Consider the following 17,822-nt stretch of genomic DNA (forward strand, 5'->3'; position numbering starts at 1 on the left):
TATTGGAACTATTGTAGGCTTTGCTATTGAACAAATGTTCTGGTTCAATACAAGAGAAGCTCAGTTGGCAGCATTAGTTGCATAATGTCAATTACCAGAGAAAATAATTTAGCCTCGGCTATTTGTTTTGTTTATAGAGCATTTAGAGTAAGGCATTTACAATGGATTACAGTGTCTGGAAGGTTTAAAGGATGAAAAATGAAGCTTATATTTGGTTTTGCACTTATATGTATTAAAAAAGTAACTCTAAAGTTGTTTAAATCAGGGGGTTCCACTCTGGAAAAATTTTAAGCACTTTGTCCCACAATTTGTGCCATTCTTAAGGTTCACACGACCACCTAAAAGCAGCACCCAGTATTAGTGCCCTTGTATTGCTTTTTTCCTAAAACATCCAAATTGCTATTCAGTACCATCTATATGCATTATTAAAAACATTAATTAGAATGGGCCAGGAAACCGGCACACAGAGAGGCTGTACCACCAGCCTTGGTGCGTACTTATGCTGCTTTATTAGAAGTTTGCTGCCTTAAATCTGAGAAAGGTGCACAAGCCATGAGAGCATAAGCAGGCACATCTATTTAGGACAAAATGTGCAAACACCATTTTTAATTAACAGCTATGTACTCCAAAACAATACACTGAACGTCATCTAACTTGTTTGTCATTTACAATAATAGCTGGTAACCACTCATGGACCTTACAGGTTTTTTTTTTTTTTTTTCCAGAAGCAGCTTAGCAAATATACAGAAGCATCGCATAATAGGGATTTAATTTTAATTATGCTTTGGCATTATCGACTAACAGCAGTGGGCTTTAAATCTAGTGTGATGATTAATTACAAAGCAGGCCAATCTATAAACACTTTGACAAAAGCAGCAAAGATAGAGTCGAAACAAAAGAGTTCACAGGATGTTGCTCGACACTTCAGGGATCAATGCTGAGCAGCACAATTGTTTATTGAATATTGTATTCACAAATTTAGACTTTTTATGAATGTATAATAGCATGGCTTAATGCGGTTATACATTCACATTAGAAGAAAAGAAAAAAGTAATAGTGTATTGTGCAAGCTTTATGATTTCTAAATATTAATATGAATTGCATTTAAAGCATACACGTCAATGTATAACGTAATTAACATAATATAATATAATGAAAACTAAAAATTACAAGCTATTTGATTCACAAATAAAAATTCAATATACGAATAAATAAAAAGTATAAAGTATCCTGTTGCTTGGGTTTTGAATGTAGTTTCAGCATAAGAAATAATACTGACAAAAGAGAGAAAAATCACAATCCATTAATAAACACTTTAGTCAGTCGTTAGGAAGCATAAGACTCAATGCTGTATAGTTACTTCAAAAGATTCTTTGTGTGCAGTAACAGCATTAGAATACACAAGGAGTGAACAATGCCTTTTATGCCTTTTCGTTCACTTCAGCATGAGCGTTTTCCATATGCTGTTTTTCTAGGAAGAATCAATTGGTTTCAGAAAGTGCTTTGATGAAAGAAAACTCCCTAACCTGGTCACATTTGGGGGGGGGGGGGGGGGGGGAATCAGTTGCTATGACATCCATAGGTGTTAGTTCTTGCTTGCCAAGTTTCTGAGTGTGAAAGAAGAGACTTTCTAAAATTCCTCTTTTCTCTCATTATGTAGTCGTGCCAGACAGACCGCAGCAGTGATCACTGATCAGAGTTGGAGATGGAGTGTGTCACTCAGGTGGAGTGGGGTAAGCTACCACTGGCTTCCCTTCCTCAGCTGACATATGCCCACACATCGCTACCTCGACCTTTATCATCAACCCGATCCATCTCAACAATAGGTTCACAAATGACTCCCCACTCTTCTTTTCTGTGCTTAATTTACAACGCTTTGCTGTCAGTCACATTCCATTGTGATTTGTCTAGCACTATTGCACATGGAGTAGATACACACACAAATAAAATTCGCCTTCAAATACACTGCTCTCCATATCTCTCCTGCCGTTTCACATACTTTTTATTTTCAAACTTTCTTCCTTCAGCTCTGTGACCAATCTGCCTTCCTTTGTGTGTGTTCATGTATTTACAACTGACAATATAAGCTGCCACAAGTCCAGTACTGAGGAAGCTACTTTGAAACTAGTATACCAAGCTACAAGTCATAATTTAGTAGTTGGGTCAATGACGTGACGGGTCTTTTTTTTTTTGTCCAAAGGCCTTAATAATAATAAAAAACAAAGATATGACATCCAAAGTATGTAAGGTAGTACAACTAGATCTCTTTTATTGAATCCAAAATGTTTAAATTATATTTTGCTACATATAAAAGTATTTTAAAGATTCTGAAGTGTCAAAAGGTTATTCGGTTTAACAGTCCAAAGGCCAATACAACTATTTTATTTGTGATTAAAATATCTAAAAATTTAATAAATGTTTATATTTTTTATTCTGGCATGATTTTATAACATCAGATGTTAACAGTGCAAAATGGTATTAAAGTTATGTGTAGCTTTGTTATGAGAAAAAATGTCCAGAAAAATGAATTTCATTGATGTCATTCACAGTAACCAATATAAAGGGACCATTTTGGATCAAGTCATGTAGTCAGTATCGTATAACCAAAAGTGTCATTCTGTAAAACCGAAATTTTGGTTACACTGAATGACTTTGACAATATTTTGTCCATATTGTAAAAAATGACAAAAGCAGTATTAATTGGTTTTACATATATATATATATATATATATATACATATATATATATATATATATATATATATATATATATATATACATACATATATATACATATATATATATATATATATATATATATATATATATATATATATATAAAAAACACAATCTATTGTTAGCCCTTAATAAAATTGTTAAAACAAAATTAATTATATCTCCATTATGTTTTTTTTCACACTTTTAAAAACCTTATTCGTCAATGACCCAGTTAACTAGACTACAAGCTAAAAGAAAAACTAGTTAAATGCAGTGAATCTATGTAGTAATGTATATTCATGAATAAATATTATTTAAATTAACATATTAAAAGATTTGAATGTATTTTATTAAATATCATAGTGGTTATATAATATAATAAATAGTTTTAATATATAATTTCTATTAAAACAATATAATATATCATTATATTATACATTTAGTGAAATAATATAAAGAATATAATGTTTCATACATTATTTTATATTATATATAACTATATAGCCTACAGCTATGATATATAAAATATTACAATTCTTATAAATATCCAATAGATATGTTTTTGTTATTTATGTTATTTTTCTCTGGTTCAAAAAGAGATTGTTTTTAATAAGGGTGATAATCTTTTAAAAATAATTTACATAGGACAAATACAAAATTCTGTCTTGAAACTCTAGATGGCACAGGCTAATAGGTCCTTAGCTCACTTGCTTGCAATCACATCATTCTCTGTAAGGCACGATGATTGGTTCTTGCAGTATCAGTAGTTAATGAGCTTGCTGCTCAACTTTCAAATACTCGGTCAGCATTTGCCATAGCAGTGCAGCGTGCTTTCAGAAACCCTCCACCTTCCCCAGCTCCACCTGTGTAGATCTGCTACGGGTAATTTATGTATGCTATTTTATACAGCAGCAGCATGTCTTACTTGCTCACAGCAGCGTGTCGTGTATGTATTGGCAGTAGCAAGTCCCGTACTTGCTCTGCAGCAGCAGCCAACAGCAGCAGCTGCAGCAGTGCAGCAGATCTATTCCACCAAGACCAAATATATCAACTTTGTCATACCCATTACCATGCCAAACGCTCTGAGAGTTGTCATGACAGAATTAAAAACACAGCCAATGCACATCAAAATTAAACTAAATATCTTCCTTTAAAAAAAGAGAAAGATCTGAAATGCCACACAAGAACTTGAATCTGTGATTTAATTTTGAGATTCACTAGAATTGGACATTCCTGATGGAAACCCTTGAAGCCTGTGTGTCAAACATATTAATTAAAGGTGCACCTGTGAACGTGCAACAAGGCAGCATTTGGAAAAAGAATCAGGCCTTTTCTCTGCACCACATGTTGTTCTCGTGGCAATCTCTGAACCATATCCTCATAATTAATAGAACCCTCAGGACACACTCATCCACAGTCATGTTGAAGCTCTCGATCTCATGCCCCATGAGTTCCCAGCATGCCACCACAATATCACAAACACTGTTTTCTGACAGCATGTTTTTTATAGATACAAGCATATGTTACCCATAGCAGAAGACTGTTAATGGCCCTCATAACAGACAAAACAGCTTCTGTACATTTTATATCAGACAAAAGTTAGACATCAATGCAGGACTTGTAGGGGAAAACAGATGGGGTGGAAGGTTCAGGAAATACCTTATGAAGCTTGCTAATAAGGATCAATATGCGTCAAAGAGGACACAGCGGATAGAGGATCATAGGGATTGATAACACAAGGAAGTGGCTTGTGTTTTAATACACTGCCAGACAGGAGGTGAAGGGTCTCAGATGACCTCAATCAAAGGCTTTTTCTTCCCACATCAGACCCACACGTCCTCAAAGGACGTAAGAGAGCTCGGCAACAACAGGCCACCCATGAAATTGCACCAGCATTTCTGTTATTGTAATTTCATTTGGCTAAATGAGTAGGCAATGTGTGGGTGTAATGAAATTAGGGTGTAACTGACATCTTCAGCAGGCTGGATAACGACCTTCTGCACAAAACACTTGGAATGTTTTGATGTGATTCTGAAATACACATCATTTCTGCACATTCTAAATGTGACACGTTATGACTCTGCAAAGTGAAGTGTGAAAGTTATACTGTGAGTTGTGAATTAAAGCTCATTTTGGTCAACAGGCCTGGCTAAGATGGAAGAAAAATCTGACAGCTGACCAAGGACGAGCCAAGAAACAGCAGGAAAGCAAACAGGGAAATGCACAGAAAGCCAAATGGCTTCTTGCAACAAACGCTAAGAAAGAGATATAAGAAAAGTGGAGAATGATTTTTTTTGGGGGGGGGGGGGGGGGGGGGGTGTTGCCACTTAAGCTGCCAACATCCACTTACTGTCAGCCGAGATTACTTTTTGCCTATTGCCATAAAGCTCTTTTCAACAACATCTCACAAATAGCCATGGGCAGCATATGTAAGGCCATTATTGTTGTTGTGAAAACAACAAAAAAGAGCAAAGTTTGAACAATTTTACTTTGCACTTAGAATGATTAGAAATCTGATATAAAAGGGTAAAAACAGGTTCCAGTCAAGGCTCTTACAGCTCTTGGTTCCAAGACGTAGCTCCAGTTCTCCCTATTTCTGCTCATTTCTCTGTATGTCCATCAAGTAGCATGATGTAATCTTTGATCATGCTCCTCATGAAGTAAAACTACTTCTTTTGTTTTTGTTAAACTTCAGCTGGTTTGGAAAAAGCTGCAAAAGCAGAAGTCTGAGAAGTCAGACTCCATCAATCCCTGGTATTTTTGATGCATCTCTAACTATCCACACCTCTGACCCGGTCTGCAGACTGACAGAAACACCCATATATTTTGTGCATGGCATCAATAAAACAAAACAATCCAAGCTGCTAGATTTCAGTCATCTTACAACATTCAATTCAAGCACAGAAATTACATTCTAAGATCTTTATCACAACTTACAACAATCTGGATGCCTCACTGTGGCCATTTCACTAAAGCATATTTACTACCTCATTAGCTTAAGGCACATTGACCCTGATAGCAACATTTAACACATTAATGCCCAGATGTTTTGATTGCACAATCATATGAACATAATGTGCAGTTGTTTTGCAACAGAAACCTATACAAAGATAAGAGAGGCTTTGCCCACCAGCTACTAAAGTCGCCAGATTAATTTCTGACTTTTAAGACATTAAAGTTACAGTAACACTTTAGTTTAGGGTCCAATTGTCACTATTAACTAGTTGCGTATTAGCATGCATATTACTAGAATATTGGCTGTTTATTAGTAAGCACATATTAATGCCTTATTCTGCATGACCATATTCTACATCCCTTTATCCTACCCAATACCTAAACTTAACAACTAATTTACTAACAATTAATAAGCAGTAATTAGGAGTTTGAGGCAAAAGTTGTAGTTAGTTAGTTAATAGTGAGAATTGGACCCTAATCTAAAGTGTGCCCAAAGTTACTAATTACTATTTAGTGTAGATTAATTAAAAATAAAACACTAAAAACTAAAATAAGACAGTTTAATTGCTACCAGAAGCATCATAAAATTATAAATGTACAGCATAAAAAATCATTTTGAGATTTGCTAAAGATTTAATTTTTAAGTGTTATTAAATTATTAGTGTTTTTAAAGATTAACTATCTGTGAACACTAAATGTATAAATAATCAAATGTTAAATATCAAATAGCCTAACTGTCACCTCTTTTTTGAGCATAGATGTGAAAATGCAATCCAAACTTAAATGGTTGTAATTCATGAATGCTTTGGAATACAGACCTAAGATTGGTCTCTTTTTAAAGATGACACTCAGCAGAATATTGCTTTTAAGAAATGAACGTGTACGGAAGTTTACTGCAAAACAATTGTACTGTACTATAAATATACTTTATACAAAATACATTTTTTACAAAATATTTTTTACTCTAAAATTGCTATGAAATCAAAACCATATGTGTAACAAGGTTGTGTTCCCAATTTGAAGTTGATATCGCAAAAACTGAAGTTCCTATGAGATTTTGTTTAGGCGCTACACCAAAAATAGCCACCGGATGACACCCACACTCCATTGATTTTTTTTTTTTTTTTTTTTTTTGGATGCATTTTCCATTTCTTTTTTTTTATGCATTCTCTTAACAAATTAATACATTTCTGTCACAATATCACTTCTATCACAAAACAGTTGCCAAATATGAAAACTTGACTACGATTATAAAACAGTCCAAATAAATCTTGTAGTATAAAAACATGACATCGTCCACTAGACTGAGGAGCCCGCTAAAGGAATTTTAAGTACTGTTTCCGTGGTAAGACAATGTCGGCATTTAAAACGAATTTTGAATTGAGTTAAGCTTTCAAATGATACCTAATTTATGATGATTACTAAAATATGTGATAGGAAAAAAGGCAATAAGAAAAAGAGCGCCAAGTGTCCGGAAAACAGGAAGTTATAATAATATGCCACTAGTGGCAAGGCTAAATCTCTTGTCAAATTCAGTTTTTCTAAAGTCTGCGGAGAACATATTTATGATGGATGGATGCACTTTCTTCAGCTCTTACTCATTGATCCCTATCACTGCCATTATAAGCTCGGATGTGTCAGGATATTTATTAATATTCCTGCGATTATGTTCATCAGAAAGAAGAAAGTCATATACACCTAGGATGACTTGAGGGTGAGTAAAGCTTGGATTAATTTTCATTTCCAAGTGAACTAATCCTTTTAACATCACAGTCAAAGTTTCAGATAAAAAGACCTAAAGTCATGGGTTAGTGGAGCATAAAATTCAGACTTACTCAGTGCTATCTTCGCTAGGTGGAACCGGTTGACCCAGGAGATCTTGCTGACAGGGCTTGGTGTGTTGAAGACCACAGTGAAGCTTACAGGACGCCCAGATCTACAGTACATGAAAAAAACATTTGACAGGTGGTGAGATACACTGATCTATCCAACATGGGCTCATTGCTATGGCCCTTTGAGGAAGATAATCTTGTAAAATTTCCATAAAAACACATCACAACATGGAGGCACCTTAATTATCAGTATTAATAATACAGTAAAATAGTTTTGCTGCAGTGCACCAAGGAGCCCTGGGGAGAGCAGCTGCCACTCTCCTCAATACAGCTTGATCTCAAGCTGAGTCTGGATCTGTGTGCTGAGTTGTTGTTGTTCTTTTCCATGAAGTCTGCAGTGCTTAGAGGAGGAAAAAGCAGACAGCAGAGAAGGAGGTATAGAGATTCCCACATCTACACGCATATCATATTTCTTTCTTTATTTAATCAAAGAGCCAGTACGAAGGTCACGGAGACCGTAAGATCTGTGGAAGTGGTGGCATGGAGGGTTATGTGGGGAAGGATGGAGAGTGTCAGGCCTGGACATGAGGTGAGCTTGCTGAGTTGATCTGCATTCTCAGCAAAGATGTTTAGCCAGGTTAATGACAAGAACTTTTCAGCAATGCCTTCTACAAGGGGGGAATGCGCGAGCATGACTGTGCACCGTGTGCTTCTGGATGGGATGAGGTTCTTAATATGAGTTATTGAAGGAGATTGGCCACAAGAAAACCACCTGGATTTGACTTTGAAGAATGACAGTTTAAAATTGAAAATGTGATTCAGTTTCTAGATTCAATCATTATAAATTCTGTTATCTAAACCTCAGATATACCCATAGTAGGTGAGTCCGTTTTTATGAGGTGCAGTTGTGCTCATAAGCTCATAAGTACACACTCTTTTTAGAATCAGTCAAACAGCTACCATTAATTATATATACTTCAGAAATAATATCTAAAACAAAAACTATATATATATATATATTAGGGCTGTTGATTTAAAGTGTTAATTTGGTGCGATTAATTATGGAAAAAAAAACACGTTAATATTATTTTGCAGGGTGCGTTACCCTGCCCCGGCCCAGACATGTGATCTTACATTGCATGCAGTTTAGTTATGAACATGATGCGGGGCAACGACTGACTGCATGATGAATGCAGTTAAAAAATGCCACTAAAATTCAAGATATGAGGGCAAAAATGCCCCTCTATGGGTTTTTGTCTTATATTTATGTCATGATACAGTTTAGCAAAATCACATGAGCAAGTGTTGTTTTTCACGATTGTAAATGTGATATTGATTTTATACAACAGTTCAATAAACAAGTTAATATTGTGTTTCATTTTAGACACAATATTCGCCATTGAAAATAGTTCCAAATAAAGTCACAGCAGAACTATTGTGCGTCTCCGAGCAACACACAGCGGTTTTTCAGTACTTAATGTATCCGAGGGTTTTCATGAAATCGAGTGAGCCAATGGTTCATGGTTACTTTGCATCGTTCCTTAATGAATTGGAGTTGCATTAAACAGTGTGTAAATATACTGTGGTAGATTTTCCCCTACGCACCTGACTTAAGTTAAACAGGGTCTCCCAGACATCTATGAATTTATACTCTACTAAGCATACTTCAATACCTGTTCGAGTCGGTTGACGTCTCGACCCTTTTTGAGCACTAGGGAATAAGCACTAGGGAACTGATCACTTGGGAATAAGATCTTTAGTGCATTTAGTCCATTTTATTACAAGATTCAAAAAATTACCGTTTTGGCGCTGTATAATGTGGCTTGACAGATCGCTGTAGCACCTCAGTTCAAGAGAGGCGGCAACGCGAAGCGCACGTGAATCATCTCCTCCGCTTTAATACCAGTTACAGCGTGAAATAAACATGAATGAGCACCCAGAGGTATGTTGAAAGATACAGTACAACTTACCGAAATCCGTATCCTGTCTCATGGAATAGCTCAATCAGTGTTTCAACTGCGAAAGACGTCAATAAAACAGCTTGTAAGCAATGTCACGTAACGTCAGAAAAGCCATATTCAGTGACCATAACTCGTTAGTCAGCTATAAAACCGAACTCTAGAGAGGAGCATTTTGCTAAATATATGCACCATATTACACATTCATTATAATTTTTAATGTTCAATATTTAATGCATGTTTGAATAAATCCGTCAAGTTTTTATAACAGCCACCATTTAAATAATGCATTTCAAAAAACGAATTGGAGTAGAAATATAATTACATAATTGTAAAGTTAGTATTTTAACTTTATTATTGTCAAAACTTCCTTAACTTCCACTAATTTAAGTGTTTGTTAATTTTAACCTTCAATATTACAGTAATGTAGAACTGATTCCCATGTAGTTTACAGCATTAGTTGAGAGTTTTCCTTGAGAAAATTTGCCAAGTACTGTTCCCATATCCAAATTAATCGATATTGAATCGAATTTAATCGAAATCGAATCGAATTGCAAGCTTGTGAATCGAAATCGAATCAAATTTTGAAATTTGTCAATACCCAGCCCTAGTAACTAATGTTTATACAAATGTAAGACAAAAGATTGTGATGTCATTTTGTGGTGTCACCACACTCCTAGGTTCCAAAAGGGTTTTTTCATGGCAATGCCATAGAAGAAAAGTGTTCCCAAAACAGCCTTTCAAGAAATGTTTTCTTAAAAAAAAAAACCTACAAAGAAACTTTAGTGCAATGGAAAGATTCTATGGATGTCCACCAGTAAATGGAACTTCATGGAACCACAGATGCAAACAAAAGCATCTAGTTGAGATAATAAGTTCTTTAAATAGAATTGCTGTGATTGAATTGAATGTTATAAGGGAAGTAACTACATTAAAAAACAAATTTAGTTTTTATGATTCCTCATTTAAAAAAAAGGAAGAGTGTAGAGTGTGGTTTATGAAAGCAGTATGCAAACTTATGAGCCGAACAGTAGTTTGGCACTTGCCCTACACAACTGTCCAAGGCCTTCAATGAGTCAAGAACCCATTCTACACTTGTAAAAAATACTTTGACTTAATTTTTAACACTATGCCCACTAAAGTAAGTCTCTCAGCAAAGGCTCAGGGACAAGGAAACCAATTCACATTCAAACATCATTAGAAGGTAACTGACTGGAGAATATGATGACGCCTACCCTGGCTACTGTCACGCCAGCAGCCTCTGCCTGCTCTGCATTCATTCCCAGCCCAGGGGAGACAGAAGGAGTCAGAGAGAGAGAAAGAAGGAAGAAAAGCATGGAGTGCGAAGACACAGATATAGAAGAATGAAACTAAACCTTCGAAGACGCTCAGAGATAAAGCGGAAAGCGAATTCCGACTGAAATTCATGTGGTGCCTGGCTCCTTCCGAGAATGGCAAACGCAAACAACAACTTGCACTCAGCACAATGGTTTCACAGGGAAAAATAAGCAAAAAGAGATGGGATGGGGGGAGGGCTGTTTTTTTAAAGTCGAGTAAGTGCGCTCCATGCTTAATTTGATTCCTGGGATAAAGCTGGGCACCCACATCGGTCTAAACACGATAAACAGAACGGCCCTGGGTTCCTCCCGCTGGCTGATTGAAAATCTGGGTGGTTGCGAGAAGGTGCGCGAGTTTGTGTGTCTCTGTGCGGCCTGAATGAAGAAACAGCAGAGGAGGCAGACTCCCAGGCAGAAAGGGCAGAATGGAGAGCAGAGAACAGACTGATTTATGGCTGCAGGTCAGTGCTGTGGCATGTGTGTGACACTAATGCAGAATGACAGGACAGATGGTGGAATGGAAGCAAGGCATTCAGCACTTCTCCGTGCCGATTGGAGGTGACTGTAAATCAAACAGGAAGTGGCTTTGGAGAAAGCACTCTATGCCTATAAGCTCTATAAACCCTATGCCCATTAATCCAAGATCAATTAACCTATCAATTTTACACATAACCCTAGATTAACCTCATTTTAAAACCAGGTTAGGCCTTTTTTAAACTCTGGGTTAAGCAAAGTTTCACACAAGTGGGTTAGCACTCCTTTGAAGTTGTTTAGCCACAGACAACCAATCCTGAAGTGCATCAGTGCTTTCCTTATTAAATATTCATGTGCTTTCACACTATTTAATTTCAGCGTGTAAGTGAAACAGTCAAAGCAAATGCATTAACTGGAGTAATTATCATTATTGTGGCTTTTTTAGAGATTTTTGTAGTGTTTTAGAAGATGGAATCTATGTGGCCAATCTGTATTTGTCCAATCAATGTTACTAATCTCATGACTATGCAAATTCCTGAAGCTCAAACAGGCAGTAGCACCACCATGGTCATGGGTTTGATTCCCAGGGAATGCAAGTGATACAATGGAATTGATAAAATATATACTTTTAATGCAATGTAAGCCACTTTGAACAAAAGTGTCATGCCCAATGCATTAAAATGTAAAATGTAAATTTAAATAACAACATTAAGACAATTTTGAAACCTGACTACCTAGGGCTATTTACAAACCCAGGATGGAGAATGAATGATCTTGGATTAACAATTTCAGGAGTGAAAAGCACACTAGACACCACATAAATTTTTTTATATGGCTAAACAGCTAATTTAAATACAGTGCATGAAATACATCTCCGAAGACCTAGAAGAAAAACATTCTCCTATGAAAAACAGGCTTTCCTTGGTTTCAGCCATCTGTGTTTCTACTACATTAATTTTTATTCTCAATCAACCTGCCATGTTTTTGTCAATGTGTAATAGGCAGGACACGTAAGCGCACACGCGGATTTGCGGCAAGTTGAATGGGTGATGTTAATTATCCCGAATGTGCATCAGCCTCCATGGCAGCGCTTTGAAATTCCATGTGTCACCGTCCCTTTTGCTGCTTGCTAAGAGGAGTTATCTGAAGGTAGAAAAGGCTTCTAGACTAACAGCAGGTGAAAAACAACGAACAGGGGGTGCATGCTGGGAACTGCCTCTCTCCCTGGGTCTGTATGCATGTGTTTGTTAAAGAGAAGGATAGGTAAATAAAGAGAGGATTTGTGTTTGTGTAACAAAGAGAGAAAGAGATGGTTTTAAATTAGTTTTTTCTGTATTCAAAGCTTTCTTTTCTTTTCTTCTCTGCCTCTCTGTGATCATGTTCTCCTTTTTTCCTTAACAGGATCTTTTTGGCCTTGTTGCCAAAAAGTTTATTTATAGACCAGTGGAGAGAGGAGAGGAAATGATGGGGAAAGAGGGTGAAACCAAATCAGGAAATGTTGAGAGCCAGATTCAATTAACATCAGCCAAATGAGCACTATAGCTCTGACAGCTCCATTGTATTCCATTCCATTCCACTCTATTCTACTCTTTTCTCCTTAATGGTTCCATTATGTTTGGAAAAACAAAATGCAATTCTTACAGTATTTACTGCCCTTAGAAGTGATTCCCTAAAAGGACATGCAATGGCAGCTCATAAAATCATTAGTTCACTGTTAATTATACTGGTCATTAATTACAAATCACTAATTACACTGGTTGTGCTCTATGTTCTTGATTTACTAAAAATAAATGGCTTATAAGGGTCATTCGTTCAAGATTAAAATTACACTGGTTGTGCTGTAGGTTTTTGATTCACAAAAAGAACTGGCTAATAAGAGTCATTCATTCGGGAATCATATTACACTAGTTGTGCTGTACGTTTCTGATTCACAAAAAAGAATCACCTCATAAAATCTATTTGGAATTCAGACAACATTCAAAATTCTTGATTCACTAAAAGGAACATCTATGGTGGACTTATTAGTTTGGGGCTCAGACAACATTTTCAAATGTTTTTGATTCACTAATAGGAGCTGACTCATAAGAATAATTTGTTTGGGAATCAAATTGCACTCGTTGGATTATGTGTTTTTGATTCACTAAAAATAAATGGCTTATAAGAGTAATTCGTTCAGTAGTAAAATTACACTGGTCATGCTGTATGTTTTTGATTCACTAAAAAAAAAAAAAATCGACTCATAAGAATCATTCAATCGGGAATCATATTACACTGGCTGTGCTATACGATTTTGATTCACTAAAAAGGATCGGCTCATAAAAGCTATTTGGAATTCAGACTACATTGTATATTCTTGATTTACTAAAATCATTTGTTTCGCTGTATCAGTCTGAATCAGTCTATACTGTTTGCGCTACATGTTTCTGGAAATTCATAAAAGTGAATAATAACTGTATCTTGGTTCCCTATCCTAATGACATCAATGCATTATGACATCACAGCAGGCTGACGCAGGCATTGGAAAATTCAGGGAGTGTGACTGTTTTGGAAGCAGGGCAGGGGCTCTGGTGAACATCTGACTGAGCAGATTGCTCTTGTGGGTTCTGCAGAACGTGAGCCAACCGAGCAGGCCTGAAGAGCAGGGGTCTGACAGATATTGGGAGGACTGCAGGGTACTGAGCCGCTCTGGGCCGGTAGGGCTGTCACATTAGGTTGAGAAAGCACACAGAGATTAAACGTTCTGCCGAGTCTCTTCCATGTGCCAAGGCAGAAAATCAGTCCCTTGTATCTCCTCTCAGCTTGCAAGGCACTATTTGTCTTTGTAGTCAGGTAGTAAGGATCAAATGAAATAAAAATAAAAAAAGTTAAATTTTTTGTGTTAAAATGGTTCACGTAAACACGATAAGTGGGCTTACACAAGAATTGTTTTAACACTTATGTTCTCATTGGGTTCTCGGAAAAATCGACTAAGTTTTCTCAGCGTGTTCTGCACCGTCGGCTGAAGTTGGTCCCAGTCGGCTTTTTTTCCGGCAGATTCGACATGTTGAATCGGCATCAGAGCTCCGTCGGGCCATCTGATCATTTTGATTGGCTGTTCAGCTACTGCCACCTGTTAGTATAGAAAGGCATTTCATCTTACGCAGGCGCAGAACGGACGTGCTACTTGGCCGTCGGCTGTCGAGCGTCGGTTTAGTGTGTCAGGGCAACTTTGGACCCAGACGCTGCCGATGTGAGCCAACCCCGCAGTCTGCTTTCGTTGCCACTAGTTCATCGGCGTCGACTTGGTGTGTTCCGGCCTTAAAAGGGATAATTCACCCAAAAATAAAAATTCTGACATAATTTATTCACCCTCATGTCAAGCAGAATTTTCATTTTTGGGTGAACTATCCCATTAAAAATTAAATAACAGGTTAATTTTTTAATTACTTTTATTATTTCTACATGTACATCTTAGCCCCCAAACATATTCTCATCAGAAAATGAAGGATAAATAAACGTCAACTGCTCTGTGCTTTACAGTTTGTTTGTTTTTTCCTCTCCGTTTCTCTTCTCTCATGTTCTCCCCGTCTCCTCTGCTCTTTTCTTAGCTGAATCCTCCACTAATCTGTCTTCATTTCTCTTCCTTCCATGCCGATTCTATGAGTGAAGTTTCCGCTCTCACTCTGCATCATTAAGATAAGCACATTCAGGTGCAGTGCACTGTGAAAAATGTGCAGCCTCCGCCTTGACACATTTACATTCACTGACTCTTAATGTGACATAATAAGAGTACATTAAAGCCCCTGTCTACGCATCAAAGAGAAATGACACTACTGCTCCAAATGGGAAACAGCAGCTCCTAGACTAAGTTAAATGAATTGAATAAGCTCTATGACTAGCCATAATGTAGCACTTCCCAGACTGAAAGGGGCTGTGTAACTTTACCTCCAGCATTCCTTGATCTCCCAAATCTGAGAACTATCACTTAATGATTTCCCGTCATGCTATTAGACTTGTAATTTGCCGCTTGGCTTCGTTAAAGGTGAAAAGGGTAGGCTTTTAACACACGCCGCAAATAAAGCCGGGTAATGCACTTTCATTAGGGGAAATTAGCATGGTGCCGGGCTCCTTCATCATCTTAACGTTGTTGCAGATGAACATTAACATGTTTGTCATCTGCCATTATGTTTCAGTGCCGCTTGGGATCACCTGCGCCAGAGAATGTATGCAGGACTTACATTATAAGACTGCCAGTCTGAAATCAAGCAGTGGAGTAATCAAAATAGTTGTTTTCTTGTTAAGATCTCAGAAGCCATTTAGCAACATGTCTCACTACTAACTTTCTTTAGGCAAATGTAATCTATCAGGAGAAGAACAGGAAAGGAAAATGTGTTTTTGGATTACAAACGGTTATAACAAATATCTAAATCCATTAATATGTTCTCTTTTTTTTGCATTTTATTGAGGGTGCTAAAGAAAATTGAAGCTTTTGCCCCCATTTACTCACTTGTCTGGTCTGCCAGGGACCTGCAATCGTAAACGGCACTTGTTGGCACTCTGAATTTGGTCCTCTTTGATGCGGATCAGCCTTTGCAGCGCCAAACACCAGTCCTGTGCTACCGTGGTGTTCAGATTCTATAAACACAGCAAAGATTGACAAGTGTGATTCTAGTAAACACACACACACACACATATATTATATATATATATATATATATATATATATATATATATATATATATATATATATATATATATATATACAAAATTGGTTGTGCTTTAGGACCTTGCCTTTACATTGGACATCAAGTGTTGATTCAACACAGTACAGAAATTGTACTTAAAAAAAACAAAAACAACAAAGTACTGAAAAGTACTGATTTTAATGTTATCAGGAACTGCACAGGCCCAATAATAGCCAATGCAAAATAATTAATATAACAAACAAATAGGTACATCGAAGCATTTCCACCTCCCTTTTGAAAATGTCTATTTAATTTAAAATAACATTTATATAACAGTTTACAATAACAGGTTTCCATTTTAATATAAGTGCAATTTATTCCTGTGATGATAAAGATCAAGTGATAAAGTCTTCAGTGTTTCATGATCTTTCAGAAATCATTCTAATATGCTGATTTGCAACTCAAGAAACAGTTCTTAATATCATCAATGTTGAACACAGTTGTGCCGTTTAATATTTTTGTGGAAACAGTGATGAGCTTTTTTTTCCAGAATTTTATGATGACGAGAAAATTCAAAAGAACAGGATTTAGTTGGAATAAAAATCTTTTGTAACAATATGAATGCCTTTACTGTCATCTTTAATCAATTTAATGTGTCCTTGCTAAAAGTAAAATAAATAAATAAATAAAAAAAAACCCCACTTACTGACCCCAAACTTTTGAATGGTACTGTACTGTATATTGTTAGTTGCACTTTTTATATGCATTTAGCATTGTTTAGCACAGCTAACCAAATCAGAACAGACCTGTAACCAGATGAAAACTACTTCATTATATCACATAAATTCGTGAACCACTGTTTTTTTTCTTGTTATGTTGATTATGGTTTTGGCCTCCAAGTATTGATGAAACAATAAAGGCTTCCCTCTTGTAAACCAAATTATTCACACCTCCCAAAAGCCAAATCCAATTGAAATACATCTGCAAAATCAATGAGGTCTGCAAAAGTTCACCTATTCTCTATTCATTGCACATTTCTATTCTGATTAGATTGTGGGTAGGAATTAGTCATTTGTAAGGCGGCCAAAAGCATGGTTATGGTCAAGAAAGCATGCAAGACGAAGAGCTGTTACTGTTTCTATCTAGCTGTTTTGTATTGGTTTTGTGGCTGTCAAGGCATCAGGGGAGCTGTCCTGATTTGAGAGCAGCCTTGTGCTGTGTAGACATGCTGTTCAGAGCTATCTCCCATCTGAACATCGACTGCAGATCAGATTATGAAGGTTTCCACGTGTTGTCGTCCAACTATCAAGCGGATGCCGTGATAATCAATTGATGATCCACATCTTTGGTTGCTGAACTTTGATCACAATTTAATTGCGCTGAAAACGCAATTACCCCAAAGGCTTTCATCCCCAGATGGCTGCAGCATATGTGACAAATACTGCTTTTGTTTTGCTGCTTAATATATTCTACCTTGATCTTTCCTGGACTTTGAAAATTCCGTTTATTTATCCAAAAGTGCAGCTGATCTTATTTTTAAAGCTAATGTGTGTTAAATTGTTAGTTCACCCAAAAATGAAAATTATGTCATTAATTACTCACCCTCATGTCATTCCACACCCGTAAGACCTTTGTTCATTTTCGGAACACAAATTAAGATATTTTTGATAAAATCCAATGGCTCAGAGAGGCCAGTGGTTCGACCTTAATGTTATGAAGCGACGAGAATACTTTTTGTGCGTCAAAAAACAAAACAAAATAACGACTTTATTCAACAATATCTAGTGATGGGCGATTTCAAAACACTGCAAATCTTTTGTTTCAAATCAGTGTTTCAGAGCATGTATCAACTGCCAAAGTCACGTGATTTCAGTAAATGAGGCTT

At 36.6% G+C, this 17,822-nt stretch overlaps 1 protein-coding gene across 9 annotated transcripts in view; it reads right to left on the minus strand.

Annotated features, from left to right (window-relative positions):
• The window catches only part of arhgef10la (Rho guanine nucleotide exchange factor (GEF) 10-like a), a 136,265-nt gene that overhangs the window by 49,767 nt on the left and 68,676 nt on the right, over positions 1-17,822 (minus strand). For all 9 annotated transcript variants that reach the window (XM_051911700.1, XM_051911696.1, XM_051911702.1 and 6 more), the window contains 2 exons: positions 15,760-15,887; positions 7,508-7,608 (listed from right to left, as the gene is read on the minus strand). In XM_051911700.1, coding sequence (XP_051767660.1) covers positions 7,508-7,608; positions 15,760-15,887 — 229 coding nt within the window. The remainder of the gene's footprint in view (positions 1-7,507; positions 7,609-15,759; positions 15,888-17,822) is intronic.

The sequence above is a fragment of the Ctenopharyngodon idella genome, chromosome 11 (assembly GCF_019924925.1).
Source record: "Ctenopharyngodon idella isolate HZGC_01 chromosome 11, HZGC01, whole genome shotgun sequence".
Taxonomy (NCBI): Eukaryota; Metazoa; Chordata; class Actinopteri; order Cypriniformes; family Xenocyprididae; genus Ctenopharyngodon; species Ctenopharyngodon idella.